This window comes from Atta cephalotes (genome assembly GCF_000143395.1).
Source record: "Atta cephalotes unplaced genomic scaffold scaffold00030, whole genome shotgun sequence".
Classification (NCBI taxonomy): Eukaryota; Metazoa; Arthropoda; class Insecta; order Hymenoptera; family Formicidae; genus Atta; species Atta cephalotes.
In genome coordinates, this window is record NW_012130094.1 from 1,200,064 (window position 1) to 1,219,157 (window position 19,094).

The 19,094-nt window shown below is 30.1% G+C and overlaps 2 protein-coding genes across 2 annotated transcripts in view; both read left to right on the top strand.

Annotated features, from left to right (window-relative positions):
* The first annotated feature begins 1,153 nt into the window (after positions 1-1,153).
* Positions 1,154-5,738, top strand: LOC105620848 (poly(A) polymerase type 3). The gene is made up of 11 exons (XM_012202324.1): positions 1,154-1,365; positions 1,488-1,731; positions 2,045-2,149; positions 2,246-2,396; positions 2,475-2,686; positions 2,827-3,124; positions 3,670-3,873; positions 4,045-4,166; positions 4,387-4,548; positions 5,082-5,180; positions 5,685-5,738. Exons 1-11 carry the CDS (start codon positions 1,154-1,156, stop codon positions 5,736-5,738), a joined length of 1,863 nt encoding a protein of 620 aa, XP_012057714.1.
* A 9,654-nt stretch (positions 5,739-15,392) lies between these two features.
* LOC105620908 (relaxin receptor 1) overlaps positions 15,393-19,094 on the top strand; it is a 10,716-nt gene continuing 7,014 nt past the window's right edge. Inside the window, exons 1-7 of the mRNA XM_012202385.1 lie at positions 15,393-15,480; positions 16,556-16,687; positions 17,353-17,596; positions 17,785-17,856; positions 17,944-18,015; positions 18,086-18,229; positions 18,978-19,046. Coding sequence (XP_012057775.1) covers positions 15,393-15,480; positions 16,556-16,687; positions 17,353-17,596; positions 17,785-17,856; positions 17,944-18,015; positions 18,086-18,229; positions 18,978-19,046 — 821 coding nt within the window. The remainder of the gene's footprint in view (positions 15,481-16,555; positions 16,688-17,352; positions 17,597-17,784; positions 17,857-17,943; positions 18,016-18,085; positions 18,230-18,977; positions 19,047-19,094) is intronic.

A 19,094-nucleotide genomic window follows, 5' to 3' on the forward strand; every position in this document is an offset into this window, starting at 1 on the left:
TGTTTCAATCAGGTCTAAAAATATCAATAATAAATTATTAAAAATAATATGTCCGAGATTCTTCATTATCTATAGATCCTTCGCGATCGTGCAATTAGATGCATCCAGGCCAGATGCCACTGTCGTCGAGTTCATCATATAAAGTGCACTCTTTGTAATTCATTTATTCCCCGACTGTTATGGCCAACGACGAGTGGTCGGGGTACGCCATGTTTGTGTTGCAGTCAGCGTTGTAGGTGGTGTGCGTGGCGCGGGGTGTGCGGGTATATGTGTTGTCTCGCTTATTTTTTCTCGCGTGTAGTATCTTAATGTTCGGCCGTTTATTTACGTAGTGTCGCGACGCAGTGCAAGGCACAGAGACCGATCCGCGTGTCGCCGATTCGCGACAAGGAGTGCAGTGAACGGCGACACACCGCGCGGTAATCCTATCGCTGTAGCCGCGCATGCAACGAGGTTGACCGCGAGATCTTGGACGCACTCGCGACCCGCACGGCTAGATGCTACCCTCGTTCCTGCAGAGGTTGTTTACGGGTAGGTCCGCGCCGTCGTAAGCCGCGCGGGAATCCGCGTGGCGCGCGGTTTCCAGGAACGCGACGTACGTCGTCGCCACTTCGTCAGCGACCGCAGCGCAATTCGATGCACCACGCTATGCCACGCTAGACGTGTGCACTTGTACCGTGTTTTATAACCTGACAACACAAGTGGATTACTTCATCCTGTGCGTCTCACATTTATCATGCGGTTGCATCTTTGACGAAATATTATCAAGCGGTAAGTTCTCTGTCACGTGCGTGCATCGTCTGATTCTTTAATCTTTGTCTCGTTTTCGTTTCTTGCTTGGCCCTAGCAACATGCGACGCGCCATCCATTGTTTAGATAGAATCTTTATCATCACAAGGAATTCACTGACCTGAGTGCCTTGAAACAAAGCACATGGCTTATATGCGTATTGAAAACAAAGATCGCTCTTATTTTAAGATTCTGTTATTGATATTTTCTGTAAATAATGTTCGCTAGATTTTTTATATATCTACTATTTGTTTCAGAAGCATGTAAAAATATTGAAAGATTATACTATCACTATACATACATAGATTTTTATTACAATGTGATATCTATTTACAGGTGTATACTTAATTGAAAAGATATCAAAATGTGGTCAGCACAAAGTAATAATAATTCTAATCCGAACTCTGCGTCAAATGAAAAGAACAATTTACGTACTCTGGGGATGACATCAGCCATCAGCGTAGCTGAACCTAAACCCATGGACATCTCTAGAACCAATGAATTGAAGGAGGCCCTCAAACCCTATAATGTTTTTGAATCTGAAGAAGAATTGAATCATAGGATGGAGATTTTAAGGTATATTTAACAAATTGTCTATAATTGTTTACATAATATAGTATTTTGATAACAGTTATAATAATTAATATTTTATTAATGAAAGTAGACTATCAACTATTAAAACCTGATTATTCTTATAGTAAACTGAACGCATTGGTTAAACAGTGGATAAGAGATACGAGTATAGCTAGAAACATGCCACCTAATGTGGCCGAACAAGTGGGTGGTAAAATATACACATTCGGTTCATATAGGTTAGGGGTACATCACAAAGGCGCTGATATTGACGCATTGTGTGTTGTACCACGTCATATATATAGACAAGATTATTTTACGTCCTTTTTCGACTTATTGAAAATGCAAGAAGAAGTTACAGATTTAAGGGTATGTAATACAAAAAAAATAATACTACTGCATGCCTTATATTAAATATATTTGTCTCTTCAGAAGAAACTCTTATATGTGTGTGGTATTGTATTATTTAATTTATATAATTAAATCTTTTATAAATCATACTTTTTATTACATACATATTTGAATATATTAATATTCTATAAAAATGCGTTTGTATGGTAAAAGAAAATATGTATGTTTATTTATAAAAGATTGGAAAGTTAAGAAATATATATGCATGTAATAATCTTTAATATATATTTAATACAGATTTAATATTTGTGTAATATTTATCACATTGTAGGCAGTAGAAGAAGCCTTTGTACCAGTTATAAAAATGAATTTTGACGGCATAGAAATCGACATGCTATTTGCGAAGTTAACTCTTAAGGAAATTCCAGATTCAATGGTTAATAATATTTTATATTTATACAAAAAAGGATTCTATGTCTAAAGGAATGTTATATTTTACAATAAATTAATTAATAAATTTTTATAAATATAGGATCTCAGGGATGATATGCTACTAAAAAATCTTGATCAGAAGTGTGTCAGAAGTCTTAATGGTTGCAGAGTAACGGATGAAATACTACGTTTAGTACCTAATATAGAAAATTTCAGATTGGCTCTGAGAGCTATAAAATTATGGGCAAAACGTAAGATGTAACACTTTATTTAATAATGTTTTATAAAATGACCAATACATAATATGTTGGTTATTTTTTTATTTTTAGGACATGGCATATATAGTAATGTCTTAGGTTATCTTGGTGGTGTATCTTGGGCAATGCTAGTCGCTCGGACATGTCAGCTTTATCCTAATGCCGTGGCTGCAACTCTAATAGAAAAATTTTTCCTTGTATTCTCTCAATGGAAATGGCCACAACCAGTACTTTTAAAACAACCTGATAATGTCAATTTAGGTTATCCAGTTTGGGATCCAAGAGTAAGAATTATAATTTTTATATTTTATATATAAATAAATATTTAAATAATGCATAATATCAAGAAGATAACATTATAATGAAATTTTTGCGTATAATGTATTATTTTTGTCATAAACACTGTACTTTTTTACTTTTTAAGGTAAATGTAGCAGACAGATATCATCTAATGCCAATAATTACACCAGCATATCCTCAACAAAATTCTACCTTCAACGTGTCTGTATCAACCAGAACCATCATGCAAGAAGCGTTTGAAAATGGACTAGCTATAACGGAAGAAATTATCATGGGTAAAGCAACGTGGGACAAGTTGTTCGAGCCGCCAAATTTTTTTGGCAAATACAAACATTATATTGTATTGTTAGCCAAAAGTTTAAGCGCGGAAGATCAACTTGAATGGTGCGGTCTTGTCGAGTCAAAAATACGACATTTAATAGGTAACAGATCGAATATGATGATACATTTACGAGGAATGTGTATTATTATTTCTCCTTCTATAAAATTTATTTCTTATCACTTGATATTTTTACTCAACATTTGGAATATAAATTAAACTATTGTGAAAACCGAAATAAATTTAAATGTAGTTAATTTAATATACACTACATGAGACAATAGATTAATATAACATTGATAAAACTTATTTAAATTGATTTCTTAAGAAATGAGAGATTCTAATTATTTGATATTCTATATTTATTGCTTTTTTATTGTCTTGTTTTATTTTGTTGCCATAGATAATACTATTGAATATAAATCAGCAAAAATATGTTATGTAACAATTAAAATAAAATATAAAATTTTTCAGGAAAACTAAACAGTTATTAGTTTTTAATCTATGTCTCGTAATAGTGAAATTATTTATATATATTTATTATATATATATATATATATATATGTGTGTGTGTGTGTGTGTGTGTATATATTACGATACTAATAATTCGCGAATGCCAAATTGGCAAAATCACAACCATTCTCACAGGTATGTTGGAAAGGAATCCTCATATTACTTTGGCACACGTTAATCCGGAGGCGTTCCCACCATTAAATCCCGAATCGGGCAAACATTGTTCTATGTGGTTTATCGGCCTGGCTTTTTCTAAGTGCGAAAAGAACGAGAAAAGCGAAAAGGGCGAGAATATCAATGTTGACCTCACATACGATATCAAATCCTTTGTGGATACAGGTAAGTTTTTTTACTATCTGAAGACACGATAGTGTCTTCGCTAAAACATGGCACTGCCAAAATTATCGGATCTCAGTAACGACTGTCCCGATTGAGTTTTAAATACATTTAATTGATAGCTTATAAATTATACACATTTGGAATATATAACTATATATGTATTTCTTATAGTTGAAAGGCAAGCAGAACAAATAAATATGTTCAAGGAGGGAATGTGGATTGAGGCTAAACATGTAAAAAGAAAGGATTTGCACACTTATGTATCTCCAAGTTTACTGAAAAAGGAAAGGAAGGTTTGGGAAATATACTCTATTTGAATTTTATTTTAACATTGATAATTTTATGTTGTTTACATATATATATATTATACAAGAGAATATTTTTAGAATGTTTGCATATATATTATACAAGAGAATATAGATCTATATTTTATAAGCAGTTCAATTATAGTTTACTCACTAGAAATTGAAATTTAAAATATCCAATTACATACTTACTATACAATTTTTGCAGGTTTCTAGCAATATGCATCGAAATGGCAATATTGCTGGAAATGGAAACAGTGGTAGTGTATCGCCGCGAAGTCAAGGCGATACAAGTAGCAGAAAGAGATTATCAGATCAGACGCTTGATGCGTGTGGAAAAAAGCGACGAATCAATGAGGCAGAAGAACAAGTGGGTAGCATATATTTTATAACATATGCTATAAAATAGTCGAAGAAAAACAAAATATTTTAAATTCATCTAGATATAGAATTAAATGTACGAATATTATGTTTATACAGAGTGTTCAGTAATAATCGGATTATCTCTCATGAGTAAGTAGAGCGGACGAAATTAAATGAAAAAATGTACTATTTTGTAATTTTTGCAATAGTTAACAAAAAATTAATTAGAGACTACCGAGGCTGAGCATATATACTCATTTGGCGATCTCATTCGATTTCTAATTAATATCTCGTTAACTATTGTAAAAATAGCAAAATTTTACAAGCCTTCGATACAGCTTAATCTACGTACTCATAGGAGATCCTATTATGACCGGACATCTTGTACACATCACTTTGATTGAATTGGTTTAATCCTTTTATAAACGTTTATCCTATTCTAGATGGAGAACACAACATTAATTATTAAATGTAATTCTTTACATTTATATGCATCACTTGAATCGTCTAATCTTTTTATAAATGTTTATCCTATTCTAGGCGGAGAACACAACGTTAGTAGTTCAATCTTGCGGAGAAGATAGTAATTCTGGCTTCAGTATGGATGAATACAAACCGACTCTATCAACTAATAAGGACGTAAGATATTATACATAATGAATAATAATTTTTATAACAGGATAAAATTAAACATGAAAATAAAACAGTAAGTGAAAAATTTTAATTTATCACAAAATTTTTTTCTCCATCTTATTGCTAGGTAAGAAGTAAAAAAGAGTAGACGCATGATAACACGTAACAGATTTAATTATCTACTTTTTTTACATTGTATTCATCTATTGATATATTTTCTTTTGCTTGATATAGAACTCTAGATGTGCTAGAAATGTAAACATCGGTAGCAATTTATCTATATATTTCATGATTCTAAAAAATATCTTAAAGCTAAGAAATAGGAAAATTTATATGCTATAACAAATTAAATAATTTCTTCTTTATTTCATGGAGGCACTCAATCGCAAAATTTATATTTCATCGAATGGAAATGCATTAAGATAAACTTAATTTTTTATTCACGACAATTAATAATAATATATTCTATATATATAATTTATTCTTCCTTGATGTATATTTGTTGTTTAGGAAGGACCTACTAGTACAACTTCAGTAGCGCAGGAAGGATTCGTATGCACTTGATCATCGTGGAATTATTATCTCACATCAATCCACAGATGCTCCTCTGGGTCATCTAGACTGTAAACATTTCTCATGCAACCATCCACTGCCCACTGTAAGTCCTTCGTTTCGTAAAAGCAAAACAGCGCAATGGAGGAAGCTGTCCAGGTGGAATCAATCAATTGATGACGATTTATGTGTTTATGTGAGACACTATAATTAATAGTATTATAAAAAAACATCGACAGTCAATGGGAACAATTACGCTGAAAGCTTAAGCGATTGTGCCAGTGTCTGTGATGTTATCTGTATCACTGAAGTAATACTTTTGAGACGCATAGTTAAAAGAAATTTGCTACCATGAAGGTTAAATCTATTTCGCTTGGAAACAATAGTAATCATACTTTTTATATTTCCTTTTTGTATATATCATTTACATTACTCTTTTTTTTATCGATAAACACTTGAACAAGGAACTTAAGATTTGATAATAACTTGATGTAACATAATTTTACATAATTTATATGACGAGCAAAAATAGTTTGATCGAGAAAATTACATGTATGGAAATTTCCGTATTTTTGCGAGTGTTTCCGCATGTTAGAAAAAAAACACAAAATATAAAATATATTCTTATATAAAGTGCATTATTATAATGCACTGCGGAATATGCTTTAAAAATGCATATGATTTAGTTGTAAGTAACTCTGATATACTTTATTACTCGTATGCAAGTTACATACCATGATCTACCTGTTTAGGGACTTGCAAACAGTATTGTACTGTTAGCGTTTTAATACGCTTTACTGTTTGTATTAAGTATGAACTATTATTTACGCGATACTTAATGTTGCTATTATTTATAAGAATTAGATATTCCATGCAAGTTACAGTATAGAATATTATTTGCTCCCGAAGCTTACCATTGTGCACGTAAAGAAAGACGCTAATAATGATTTTCTTCATTATTTTTCGTTATACAACTGTAATGCAATCGATAATGCAATAATTGCATTATAAGAATCACCGACACTGGCATAAACCCGAGGATGTTTTATTTACAGATTACGTAGATAATAGTCACTCTAGGAAGATAAGAATAGAAACTTGTAAATGAAACATCCCAAATAGGCCATTGACTATCTTATTGATGATTATATTGCGTGAAACAGTTTCGTATGGAGCCGCCTTTTAGTTTTTGCTCAGAAACAAAGTTATAGCTTTAACGAATTAGAATTGGGCTGACACTTGGATGATTGAAACCACCTGTCACCAATCGGTGAGTTTTTTCAGGTGTTCAACTACCTTCGCTCCCAGTCTACGACTCTGATCCTTGATCCTGATTCCGATTATCTTCTCGCCTATTACAGTCCTCGATTCATGTGTTAAAGGCATGTCCACTAATCGTATGCAAGGTATTTGATGTTCATTCTTTGGTACTTGTAAACGAAACTTGCGAATACCGCAATATACGTAAAAATCAAGTACTTGCAGAGTAATATTTGACAAATTAAAGATTTCAGACGCAATTCATATTAGTATTGAGAAATATAAGAAGAAATACCACTTTCTCTTTCATAATCGACACCGCTGGCAACTCAGTTGTTACGTTGGAATTTTTATTAATGCAATATAAACAATTTAACGGTAATTACTAATTAAATTTTAAGTATAACATGAAAATGTTGATTATAACGCTTTGCAAGTGTCATGATTCAATGTTTAGTGATTAGGAATCATTCCGTTATTGTGTATATATATTCGTAGATGCGCCTGAGATGATGAGGTTTCACTCTTTCAAAGCTTGTCTCGACGAGTCGTTTTATTTATTGATCGAAATACGCGTTTTCCTATGTACTAAGAAACAGTAATAGAGCTACTTTATTTCTTCACTTTTTCATGAATTCACGCTAATTCTATGCTTGAATCTGGGATTGAGGTATGTTACAGTACCGTACAAAGAAGACTAGACCAGTTGGTTTGATCATAAATCCCCTTTTGCTTTCCATACGTATTGTATGTGATATGATTAAAAACATGACTCTCTCTTTAAAGAATTTAGCATATAAGAAATTACAACGAATTTGTTTAGATACATCAGTATACATAAATGTATCCAATCAAATTCATTATTAATGATCATACGGTACTGTGGAATAGTCATGGATTTATTTTATGAGTTAACGATCGACATCGTAATTGCTCTCCTGTATAGATTCCACGTAAAAAGAGAAGATCTTTTTTCCTATATTTTTCCCTAGATTTTATTTTTAATAATCATTCATGATTTAGAAATTATGATTCATAACGCACAGATGAGGTCGGATAGATTTGTTTTGAAATTAAGTAAATAATCGCTTCATTTTTATTTCTTTAAAATATTGCTTTTCAAACTTTAATTGCAGAATCTCCTCATAAAGTCACTCGAGTTTACTCATTTTTTTAATCGATACGTAAATGTATGCATAATATATAGCGATATTCAATACAGTAATGATTAAATACTTCATTTGTTATATCTGTCCGTAAATATCTGTTTAAAAATTTTTCGTGATATGTTGTAAAAAATTTTAGTATATATTATGAGACTTGTTCATTCACCGACATATCATTAAAATATCGAATGTCTTTTGTTCTGCAAACAAATTTATTTTATACTTCTCTCTAAACAAAAATATTTGTAGCTTTTATATTTTCTTAAATTGCTTGCCTAATCTTACTTTGCTAAATCCAAGATGTGCTTTGTGCGAAGCTCAAATATTTTAATAAATATAATTTTTACGCACCATTGGAAAAAACATTTAGTTTATGCATACATTTTTGTTTTTGTTATTAACGTCTTTCTCTTTCTTGTACAAATATAAAGTCTTCTTTAAGTCTATACAGTTGATACACTTAGGATTTCTATTTGGCGACAAAAGGAACGTGTCGCAATGAATTGCTGAATTTACACTAGATTTTGCATCGTATCATCGATACGAAATAAAATTCTACTTTTTGATTGGTTGTAGAACGTCAATGCACGTCGAATCCAGTGTGAATCCAGCGATTGTCTCCAACAAATTGGACATTCATTCATTTCGTCACGTAATTTATTAACATTTAACGATATGTAGATGTGTGAATGTCAGAGTTGGTAAAAATCATATTTTAAATTGTTCAAAACATGCTTAATCGATGTTTTTAAAATGTTTGTAATAAATATTGTTGAAAATATGTACAAAGCATTAAAAGCATATTTTTTAAAACACAATGTTTTGTTCTTTTTAAAAAAAACGTTTTTTGCCAATTCTGGTGAATATACGCACATGCACATATACATGCGCACGCATATAATTATAACTAACGAAAGTTCAATTTGTGGAGACACGTAATGTGTATTTTCACACGGAAAAATGATTTTGCTGAAGCATCTAAAAATTTAATTAGATATAAATTTAAAAATAATTTAGTTGATGCATAATAATTCATCAAAATAATTATGTAGAAGTAAAGTTAATTATTAGAATATCAAAACTTTTTCCAGCATCATATTTGAGTATCATACTCTGCATAATTGTATTAATAATCCAATTTATTTTTAGATCTATATCTAAATTCTTAGATACTTGTAAAATTATGTTTTCCATGTAGCATGAAACAATTAAGTTTCATAAAGAATATTACGGTGCAATACGTTTTTTTTTCTTATGCAGAGCCATTTTTTTAGTTAGAAAATGATATCGATTAGTCGAAAAACTTCGCGAATTCACATCTCAAATGGCATCATGCAATAAAATATGACAAAGATGCTAACGTTTTCATCAATAATGTATTGTATAGGCACTTCATCGAATAATTTTTAAAATTTTTCAGTTTTTTTTAATCCATACTTATTTCTCACATAAAATGATTATTACATTGTATGTAGTTCTGAATAAACGGAACAGTTAAAAATCTCATGATGATTTATGTGAATGAACGTACTAAAATTTATAAAAATTCTCCGTTTAGATGAATTTGGAATAATATAGTTTTTCTTTCGAGTATCTTTCGAAATAAATTTTTTTGTTTAATTTATTAATATTTCTCCTATGTCGCTGCGTGTCGTACTCAAGTTGTTATCATCATCGTTGCTACTGATATTATCTATGTAAAATTTCTATTATTATTTCTCTTACAAAACAAACTGTATGCAATTCAAGAAATGCACGCGCACGCATCAGAATTCATCAATCATAAATGCTATAGCATTCAAATCTGTCGCATAAATCTCTTTTACATCAATTTTCCGTACTATCGAATCTTATTGCACTAATCCCCGATCATCCATTGCAGCATTCATCATTGTCTCAATACATTAAACTCATCGAGTAATTGTTCGTATATTCCGGACCTATCTCCTAAATTCTTTAGGTTCAGGGATTGTATTATACTTTGCACAAAGCTTGAACGAGAATTTAGGCGTACGATAAGAATGTGGACCGTTATCACGATCGCTAGCGAACAGATGAGGTACCTATCGGCGAATGGAGACCGAGGATCGCGACTAGTGAACATCAATGTTATCCTTGTATGCCAAATCTTATCTCCTTTATTGATTCGCGGCTGTCATGCGCCCGATTCGTACCTCTTTCTCTCCTCTTTCTCTCTCTTTCTCTCTCTCTTTCTCTTTTTCTCTCTATCTCAGAGATAGCTAGACATGTCTATAGCACATTTTCAATTCCCACATTAGTAGCCTCTCCCTCTCCTGAAAACCACCACCATTGGCCGACGTGGGCATCTTGCAATTTCGATAGTGTGTGGCAAGGGGGTAACAGGAAGGGAAATGCTACGTCTCTTTCATCCACAGTCGTATCTTTTATTATATATAGAAAAAAAGGGAGAGGAAACACGAGACAGAAATGGGAAATACGCTGAAGGAGGAAAAAAGAACGAAGTCAGTCGCGAGGATTTATGTCGCGGGAAATGCGGAATCGATGCATATGATTTTATCGCGCAGATATTGTACGAATCACTCTTAGGATCTCACGTCTTGTGTCACGATTGAAGCTCTTTTTTTTTTTTCAATACAATATGTGATGCGTTTAATTACCGAAATCAAACGAAACATCGTACGCGGAAACCTTCATGAATTTATACGCGTACAGTCGCAATTCTCGAGAAACTTATCCGATGAGTTACTGTAAAATAAATTATATTTGTTACGTGCACATTGACCGTACGTGCTCGTACGTGATGCACTTCTGCGAGCAATCGCATATACCGACTTTACGATACAGCCGCGAGATAATGCTTTTTCCATCTCTCTTTCTCTTGCAAATGCTATTTTTGTTTTCCGAGCATTCTCATGAAAATTCGAATGCGTCGACCGAGTGTGCATCACCCGCGCATAGATCGTGAATACTGTATGCACGTGCGCGATAATGATCACCGATCTGTTGCGCAACCAATCGGCAATAGCACAAATGAAAAATTGAGCAAGGGCATCCATAATTTGTAAACTTGTGAACATTGTACACTCTGTATCTCTCCTGAATAAACACAAATAAATTTTTCTTTCAACTCCTTCAGCCAAAAAACGAAATGTCGATTGTGTGAAGGCGGAACGATTTGAACGACATCGGTAAATTATTTTAAATTACGTGTGATCGTTCTGTCTTGCCATGATTGACAGATTTTATAAATATGACCCTATCCATCATCCCAGATATTATAACTATTCTTAATATTGTGGTCTATGTGCAGTCAATTGTGGTACAATCTTTGACGTTTCATTGATATTTTCCATTTAAGTGACAAATTTACATTACGAATTAGTTCTCCTTGTCAATACAATAATTATCAATCAAGTTGTCGTAAGTACTATATAATTTACTGCACAGTATTTTAAAGATATAATTAATTTAAAAAGTATTGTAATTCTACAAGATTTATATAATATAATTGTCATTTACAAATAATAAATTGCAAAAATTGCAGAAACAGGTATGTATGTATTATATATCAACTACAAAACGCTAAAGATAGTATCAGTATGTCGTATATGTAATAAAGCTATACTAATGTCAATATTTTTAAATAAGTATTTTTTTATTGTTTGCAAAAAAAATAAAACAAGGATTTTGTGCATCCTTTCGAATCACTAATAATGTATTCTCAGTTTGAAATTTATGAACTATGTGATGGTTCTCGAAGTCTTTACCATCTGCAATGGAGCGCAGCTGCATACCGTTTAATTCTCCTTGTAGTTTATTTATAGGTAAATTAAATGAACCAGAAACACAAAGCGGTCGCGCTTCAGATATTCATAATTATCCTATTGGAAACATTCGCGAAGAGATAATCAGAATTACCGTGCCGAACGTTTCCAGAGAAAAGATGTGTAAAACTTTCCGGCCATTAAGTATAACGGCTTTCAGAATCGAGCAATGCATAACATACGAAGACGTACTGACTCGATTGTCATTTCATACCGGTAAAATAAAATAATTTTTCAAATAATGATTTTTAAAAATCACACTGATTTGGGACAATTCATTATGTGATTTATTTGTTTTAATTACATGATTTCATTATGTAACTTTGTGATTTTTTTTCATTAAAGTAACGTTTCATGGCTGAATTTCTGAGTTCCTTTATTACAGAATAGTTCAATTGTGATTTCTATTGTTATGATGAATTACAAAGACTTAAAATTTAACTTTATATCATTCATAATTTTTAGACTTTATTGTTAAAACTTCTATACTCACGCCGAGTCTGATCGAGACAAAGATATTCGTTGACAACTGCAACTAAGTACAACTAAGTGCAAGTAGTTTATAAAATAAAGTTTGTTATTTTAACATTGTTAATTATTTAGAACGACAATTAGTATATACCGTTTAAATTTAAATTTGTTAATTTTTAACATTGAGAATGACTCTGGGGATCGAAACGTATATTTCACTAAACTTTGTTTATTTTTTATATTTTAGCACTAAGTCCTTGCTCGGTTCATAGCCCTCTATTTTTATTATTTTTATTATTTTAGAAAAAATCAATTTTTTTTTAATGAATATCACCAAAATTATAAGACATAAAAAAATATTTAAATAAAATGGCACAAAATAGATCAAAATAGACAAAATAGAGCGTAAAAAGACATCATATCTTTAATATGTCATGTGAATTGATATATTAGCTCGTACGGAAGAGTATAGTTGTCGGGAGTATAGCTGTCGAAAATGTTAGTCGAGAATTCTCCGTTATTTACAAGATAATGTCAAGTCGGCGACCTTAATATCGAGATATTGTAGAAATTAATTAGCAAAGTAAGTATTATACTTTATTTGTTTAAATAACAGCAATTTTATATCTGATATTTTTAAAAAATCTTCAACGATTCAAGCGTTAAATTTTAAATAAAAGTTGTTTGAAAGAGCTGAATTATTGTTAAAAAAACTTAAATTTTTAATATTTACTGAATATAATATAATTAAAGAATGCAGTATAAAAAGTTAAAATAGTAAGTAGGCACAAAAAACATTGATATTACTGATGTAACGTAATAATATTGATACTGTTGCACTAAATCATTCTACTTTCCTTGTAGAATTATTATGATATCTTCTCTCATGTTTCTCCTCATCATTACCAGCAAAAGCCACAGTTGATCTGTTTTCCGTCAGAACATTACATTTTTTCCATACGATTAATGTTGTCAGTAAGGCAAAAATTATGTATCTTAACATCTTGTTGATATTATATATATTTTTTATTAAATTTGTGAACAAATTTATATATACAGCTTGTGATTTACATGATGTAAAAAAAATTGGACATTATTTTCCAGCCACAAACCGGATATCGAAAGTAACAACTTCTATGTCAACATATGCTCGTCATAAAATAACTCTATTGCATAATCTTTCATCGAACCTGAAGTTTCAAATGATCGGAATTGCGAGAACCGCGAGTCAATTAGTGAAACCAAATTTTTTTCTCTTTTTCTCAACTTCATGAAAACAATTGACAAAAATTGCTGAATGTGTCTATATTTTCATTAATGATTCTTTTCGCTTGAATAATTCCAAACTGCACGTACAAATGCGCAAAACTTTTCTGAGAAATGATAATGATTAAAAATTTAAATATATTGAAGCACAAGAACAGTTTTCTTAGAAAGTAACCAAATTTCTCGCGCGGGAAACTTCACGTATTGTAATGAGTCTGATATTACTTTTTTACTAATCCCTAATTCTATGGTTCTTGATTATGTAAAATATCGATGAAATATCAACAGAGCAATTCACTCGCGAATCGAATATGCAAGCAATTTTAATGACAAATTCTTCAGCAAATAGGGATTCTTTTTAATAGCTTTATTTCTGAAAGTACATTCTTCTTAAGACTAATCAATTCAACGTTAATTATTGCATACAATTAAAATATTTCTATTTTGTTTACTTTATTTTTAAAAACATTAGAAGGATTATTTTAAAAATATTTAAACTATTAATTGTCTTCAGAACTTACAATTTGTTAATTCTAAGACAGAATTATTTTCTTAAATAATTAAAAATTTATATTTCTGTTTTTACGATAATATCGTTCTGTTTTTACAATAACATCGACAATAATATATATTTATTTATTTATCATTACAGTAATTGAGACATAATTCTTTACATTATGTTATCCTATAATAATGGGATGCGACATTCGTAATATAAGACTGCAAGAAATTAAGAATTTTGCAATCTCTGCGGTAAGTCTTGTTAACGCACGTTTTTATGCTTATGGATAAAGGAAATGACTGTTTGAAAGATTGGAAGAAATACATTCACAGCAAAAGCTCTTTCAAGGTCGACGAAGAGCGCGTGTGCAATATGTTGAAGCTTACATCACGAGCAGACGGATGCAACTAGCGTCATGCAGTTAGCGTTCTGAAAGCCAGCCAGTTACACGGCACTCGTAAAAAAATCCAGTATATAGTGATCTAAATATAAAAGTTATTGTCCAACAAAATTTGTTTTCTTTTTTTTCATCAGGAGCATAAACAGTCAATTTCGATATACTTTTACTTGTTGAAGATGAATCCGTTTTTAAAATTTGGCTATCACATCACAATTTAAAAAAAAATAGCAGAAGCAAGAAATGACATTTTTAATAGGTTTTTATAATATTACAACATTTTTATTTAAGTTTCATTAATTTTTTTTAAGTTTCATTAATGCCACGCGAAAATATCAATATTTAATTTTTTGTATTTGTAATATACACATTTAAACATTCATATAGATACCTACATGTATTACATAATAAATTTTTAAATTAATATATTTCAAAAATGAAAAATCATACAAGAACGAACAAAATACATTTCAAAGCTAAAATTTAATTTTTTCATATGGCATTAATAAGATATAGAAAAAAAATTAGTATCGGTGCTACATTGTGCTATATTATTAAAACCAAAATTATCATTTTTCTCGTTGATGCTATTTTTTTCAAAATTGTGACGTGTTAATCAAATTTTGTTAACGAATTTATGTTCAGTAAGCAAAAATACATCAGAAATAATTATTAACATTCGTGTTGCAAAGCAGTATTAGACAGTGTTTCTTAATCCTCGATTAAATTTAAAAAATGTAATTAATCTTAAAAAATTAAATTAAATTTCGCTAAAGGAAGCAAATATATTAAAAAATTATGAAATATAAACATATCGTACTCGTCGGTGCATCACTGATTACAATACTCTGCTTGCTTTCTGGACTTATGTATTATTTAAATCAAGGTATTAGACCTACCACTGTTAAAAATTTCATAAAATTTAATATACTTTTAAATTACACAATTTGAATTTAATTTTATGACATTACATTAAATTTAATATATTTTTAACTGAAAAGTATATTTGTGTACATGTACATGAAATGTAATTATTCATGAAACTTTATGAAATTTGTGATTTAATGTACTTTTCAAAATTTTATGAAATTTAATATACGCTTTTATTACATTTAAGTAACTACTGTAGCTTAGTTTTCAGTTAAATCATTCATTACTTTTAATTTCGTTCACGAGCTTCATATAAAGAAAACATTTCTAACAAATAGATTTATTTAAACAGATCTCATTATTAACTTTTGTTGCTCCTCAAATAATTATTCAAGAGTGCAATTTTATATACTTTAAATTTACTTCTATAAGATATTTTAATAAAGATCAATAGCTTCGAAAAGAAAAATAAATATATATATTATAAATATATATATTATAATATTATTATATAACATTATAATTAAATAAATTGTAAATATTGTTGACAGTTTTGATTAAAACGCCTGAAAATAGAAATTTATTATTTTCCTATTCGTAAGGACTATTTTGGAAAAATTTGTTTATATGTTAAATATTGTAAAAAAAGAAAATTTGTAACCTTGTAAATTTGTAAATTTGTAATTTGACCTTTTATCATATAAAATCTTTATTTATTATTTGTATTGTTTACCTAAATATCTTTTTTTTTCATGGTGTAGCAGATCATAAGTGAATAAACATTATCAACGTTCAACAACTACTTAATAATTATTTTCTATTCCTTAGCCCGTACTCCCCGTTTTTTTATAAAGTAAAAATGCATCCTTCAAAATATAGCGGGAGAGTAAAGATTACATTGTTAACACAAATAAAAATAATAGCATGTTAAATAATAAACAAATGAAAAACAATAGCACGTTTATATACGTGATAAACATTTTCGCAGAAGAATGATTCTCACAATTTTATGATACAATTTACTATGAAAATGTAATTAAAAATCTAACCACAAAAACTCTGACATATTTTCGCTAAATTTTATATTTCAGATAAATGTCCCATTGGCACCTTTCAGTGTCTCAACAGCACCACATGCATGCCGCAACGTAGCTGGTGCAATGGCGTCCCGGATTGTCCACATAGCGACGATGAATCCACAGAAAATTGTTGTATGTTTCAAATCATATCTACATTAATTACTTAATCACAGTTCTTGTCAAGTCTATTTTAATTTCAACTCAAATGGTAGGTACAAATTTGATTATTTCATGAAAATTTGATTATTTGTTACTCCACAAACATCTTAATAACAATATACATACATTTCGACTTGTTTTTACAATATACGTATAGTTAAATAAAGATTAAAGAGATTACTAAAAAAATTTGTCAATAAAATTCATTCATAAATTTTTTGATAATCTTTATTTTTTGATAATTTTGAGATAACCACATATCGTGAAAACAAATCTTAGTAGCATTTTAATAACAAATTTAGTTGGCCGCATTATTAGTGCGCACTGATGATATTAAAGCGTATACTAATTAATCTGAACATAAAATGAAATGTAAATATATCGAATTATAAAAGATAATATTTTACTTAACAGTAACAATAAAATATGTAAAAAATTTTACGGTTTAACCTGTTTTTATATTTATTATATTAAGTACACATCTTTACACTAATGTATGTACGCATCAGTGCGTACTGAGTGCGTCCATCGAATCGAATTCGCTATAACTTTCATCTATCATAACTTTCATTTGCACAAAGCAAAAAAGATTATCTTAATTTTCTAATTATACGACAGATTTTGCGCTAATTCATAAATTTGCTGCGCAGTTGACATGCACGGAAACTGGGACTGGTTTATGAAAGAAAGAAACTGGGGAAACTCAAACAATTGTGGTAATATCATAATAAAATACACGACAGATACGCAATATTTGCTATGTGTAACAATTTCTTTACTTTTCGTCGCAGATACATTTGACGCTCCAGTTAATTGCACCTATGATGCGTGTCGTGCAACTTGTACGAATTTTACCGATGTCCCTAAAAACTTGTCATCGAATGTAACAGCAATGTACGTTTCACAGGAAATTATTATTTCAAATCTTTTCATACAAGCAAAACTTGTTACACGTTTGATAACTAATAGTATTAACGATTCAAAGTGATTGATTTACTTGATTATGGATGGATTAAATCAATTAAACATATATTCTCTGAATGACACTATTAATTACTCACATGGATGTACAACTTCTGCAGTTTTCTAACCGACAACTTGCTCACACACTTATCTCGTGATGAGTTATCAAGATATCCAGAGATACGCTTGTTGTAAGTTGTACTTGCTGTACAATGTCTTTGCTTTGAGATGAAGAATATAGAAAACCCTGCATAAAACCTTACAGTCTGTAATTTCAGATATCTCGATAATAATAATATAATCAAATTAGAAAAAGGAGTCTTCCTTCATCAATCTAAATTGTTTTGGTTGTGAGTATAAATTAAATGATTAATAACACTTTGAAAAGTAACTACAAATGAAACTTGTTTATCTGTACAGAATTCTTACAAATAATAGCATCAGCGAAATACTACCGGGACATCTAACGGGACTAGATAAATTAGAAACTCTGCTACTAGATCAAAATAAAATTGTGACGGCAGATTTTTCTGACCTAGAAGACAGCACTACTACATATTTGATGTAAACTGTCTCAGTTTTATATATCATTTATATAACTCTACTGTGTTAAATTATAAGAAATTATGGACGATCTCAGCCTGTTAACTTTCCATCATTTATTGAAATAAATACTTGCTTTCTATATTGTAAAATAAATACTTGCATTATATATTTAACGCATTTCTTTTTACTTAATATATGCTATACATACTTTAACATTATTATATTAAATCTCCTTCTCTACTTATTCTATTAGTATTGTTCATAACTTTCAGAGGTACGTGATTCATACAAAATAAAGTTTGAAATCAGCTGTTAATTTTCGAGTAATCGAGTATCTAATCTATATATAATAAATATGCTTATTATTTACTGTATATAAGTGCGTCAGTCTAGAGCGCATCGTTACGAAAATGTAGATCTGTAAATTGCTTCCTTGATGCGTGTGATAATTTCGCGATAGCTTGAACAGGAAACGACTAATATGCAAATTCCATGCAATAGAATTAGAGATGGAGGTAAATTGCAACAAAAGCATAGTTAATTGCGGAAATTTATCAGTGTCATTTCATTCAAAAAAAATTAATTTTCACATCATAGTACGTTTTTTTAGTTGTAAGATTCACTGTTATAATTAGTATAATTAATCAATTGTTAGTAGTTGTTAGTAATTGTTAGTAGGATGCATCGTCCATAATCATATGATGTTGATTGATAATAAGTTTATCATTAATAACACGTTGACCTGCTTTTTTTTATTTACAAATAGAAACCTGAGTAAGAATATGTTAACAACATCCGCTTTAAAGCTGCCACGGTTATCGGAGTTGACAGAAATGTGAGTCTATATATATATATATATATATATATATATATATATATATAT

Excerpts from the sequence above, each read along its gene's own strand:
- LOC105620848 (XM_012202324.1), top strand. The coding sequence starts at position 1,154 with ATGTGGTCAGCACAAAGTAATAATAATTCTAATCCGAACTCTGCGTCA. Across the intron at positions 2,150-2,245 it reads AGGAAATTCCAGATTCAATG|GATCTCAGGGATGATATGCT; the intron begins GTTAATAATATT and ends TTATAAATATAG. Across the intron at positions 3,874-4,044 it reads CAAATCCTTTGTGGATACAG|TTGAAAGGCAAGCAGAACAA; the intron begins GTAAGTTTTTTT and ends TATTTCTTATAG.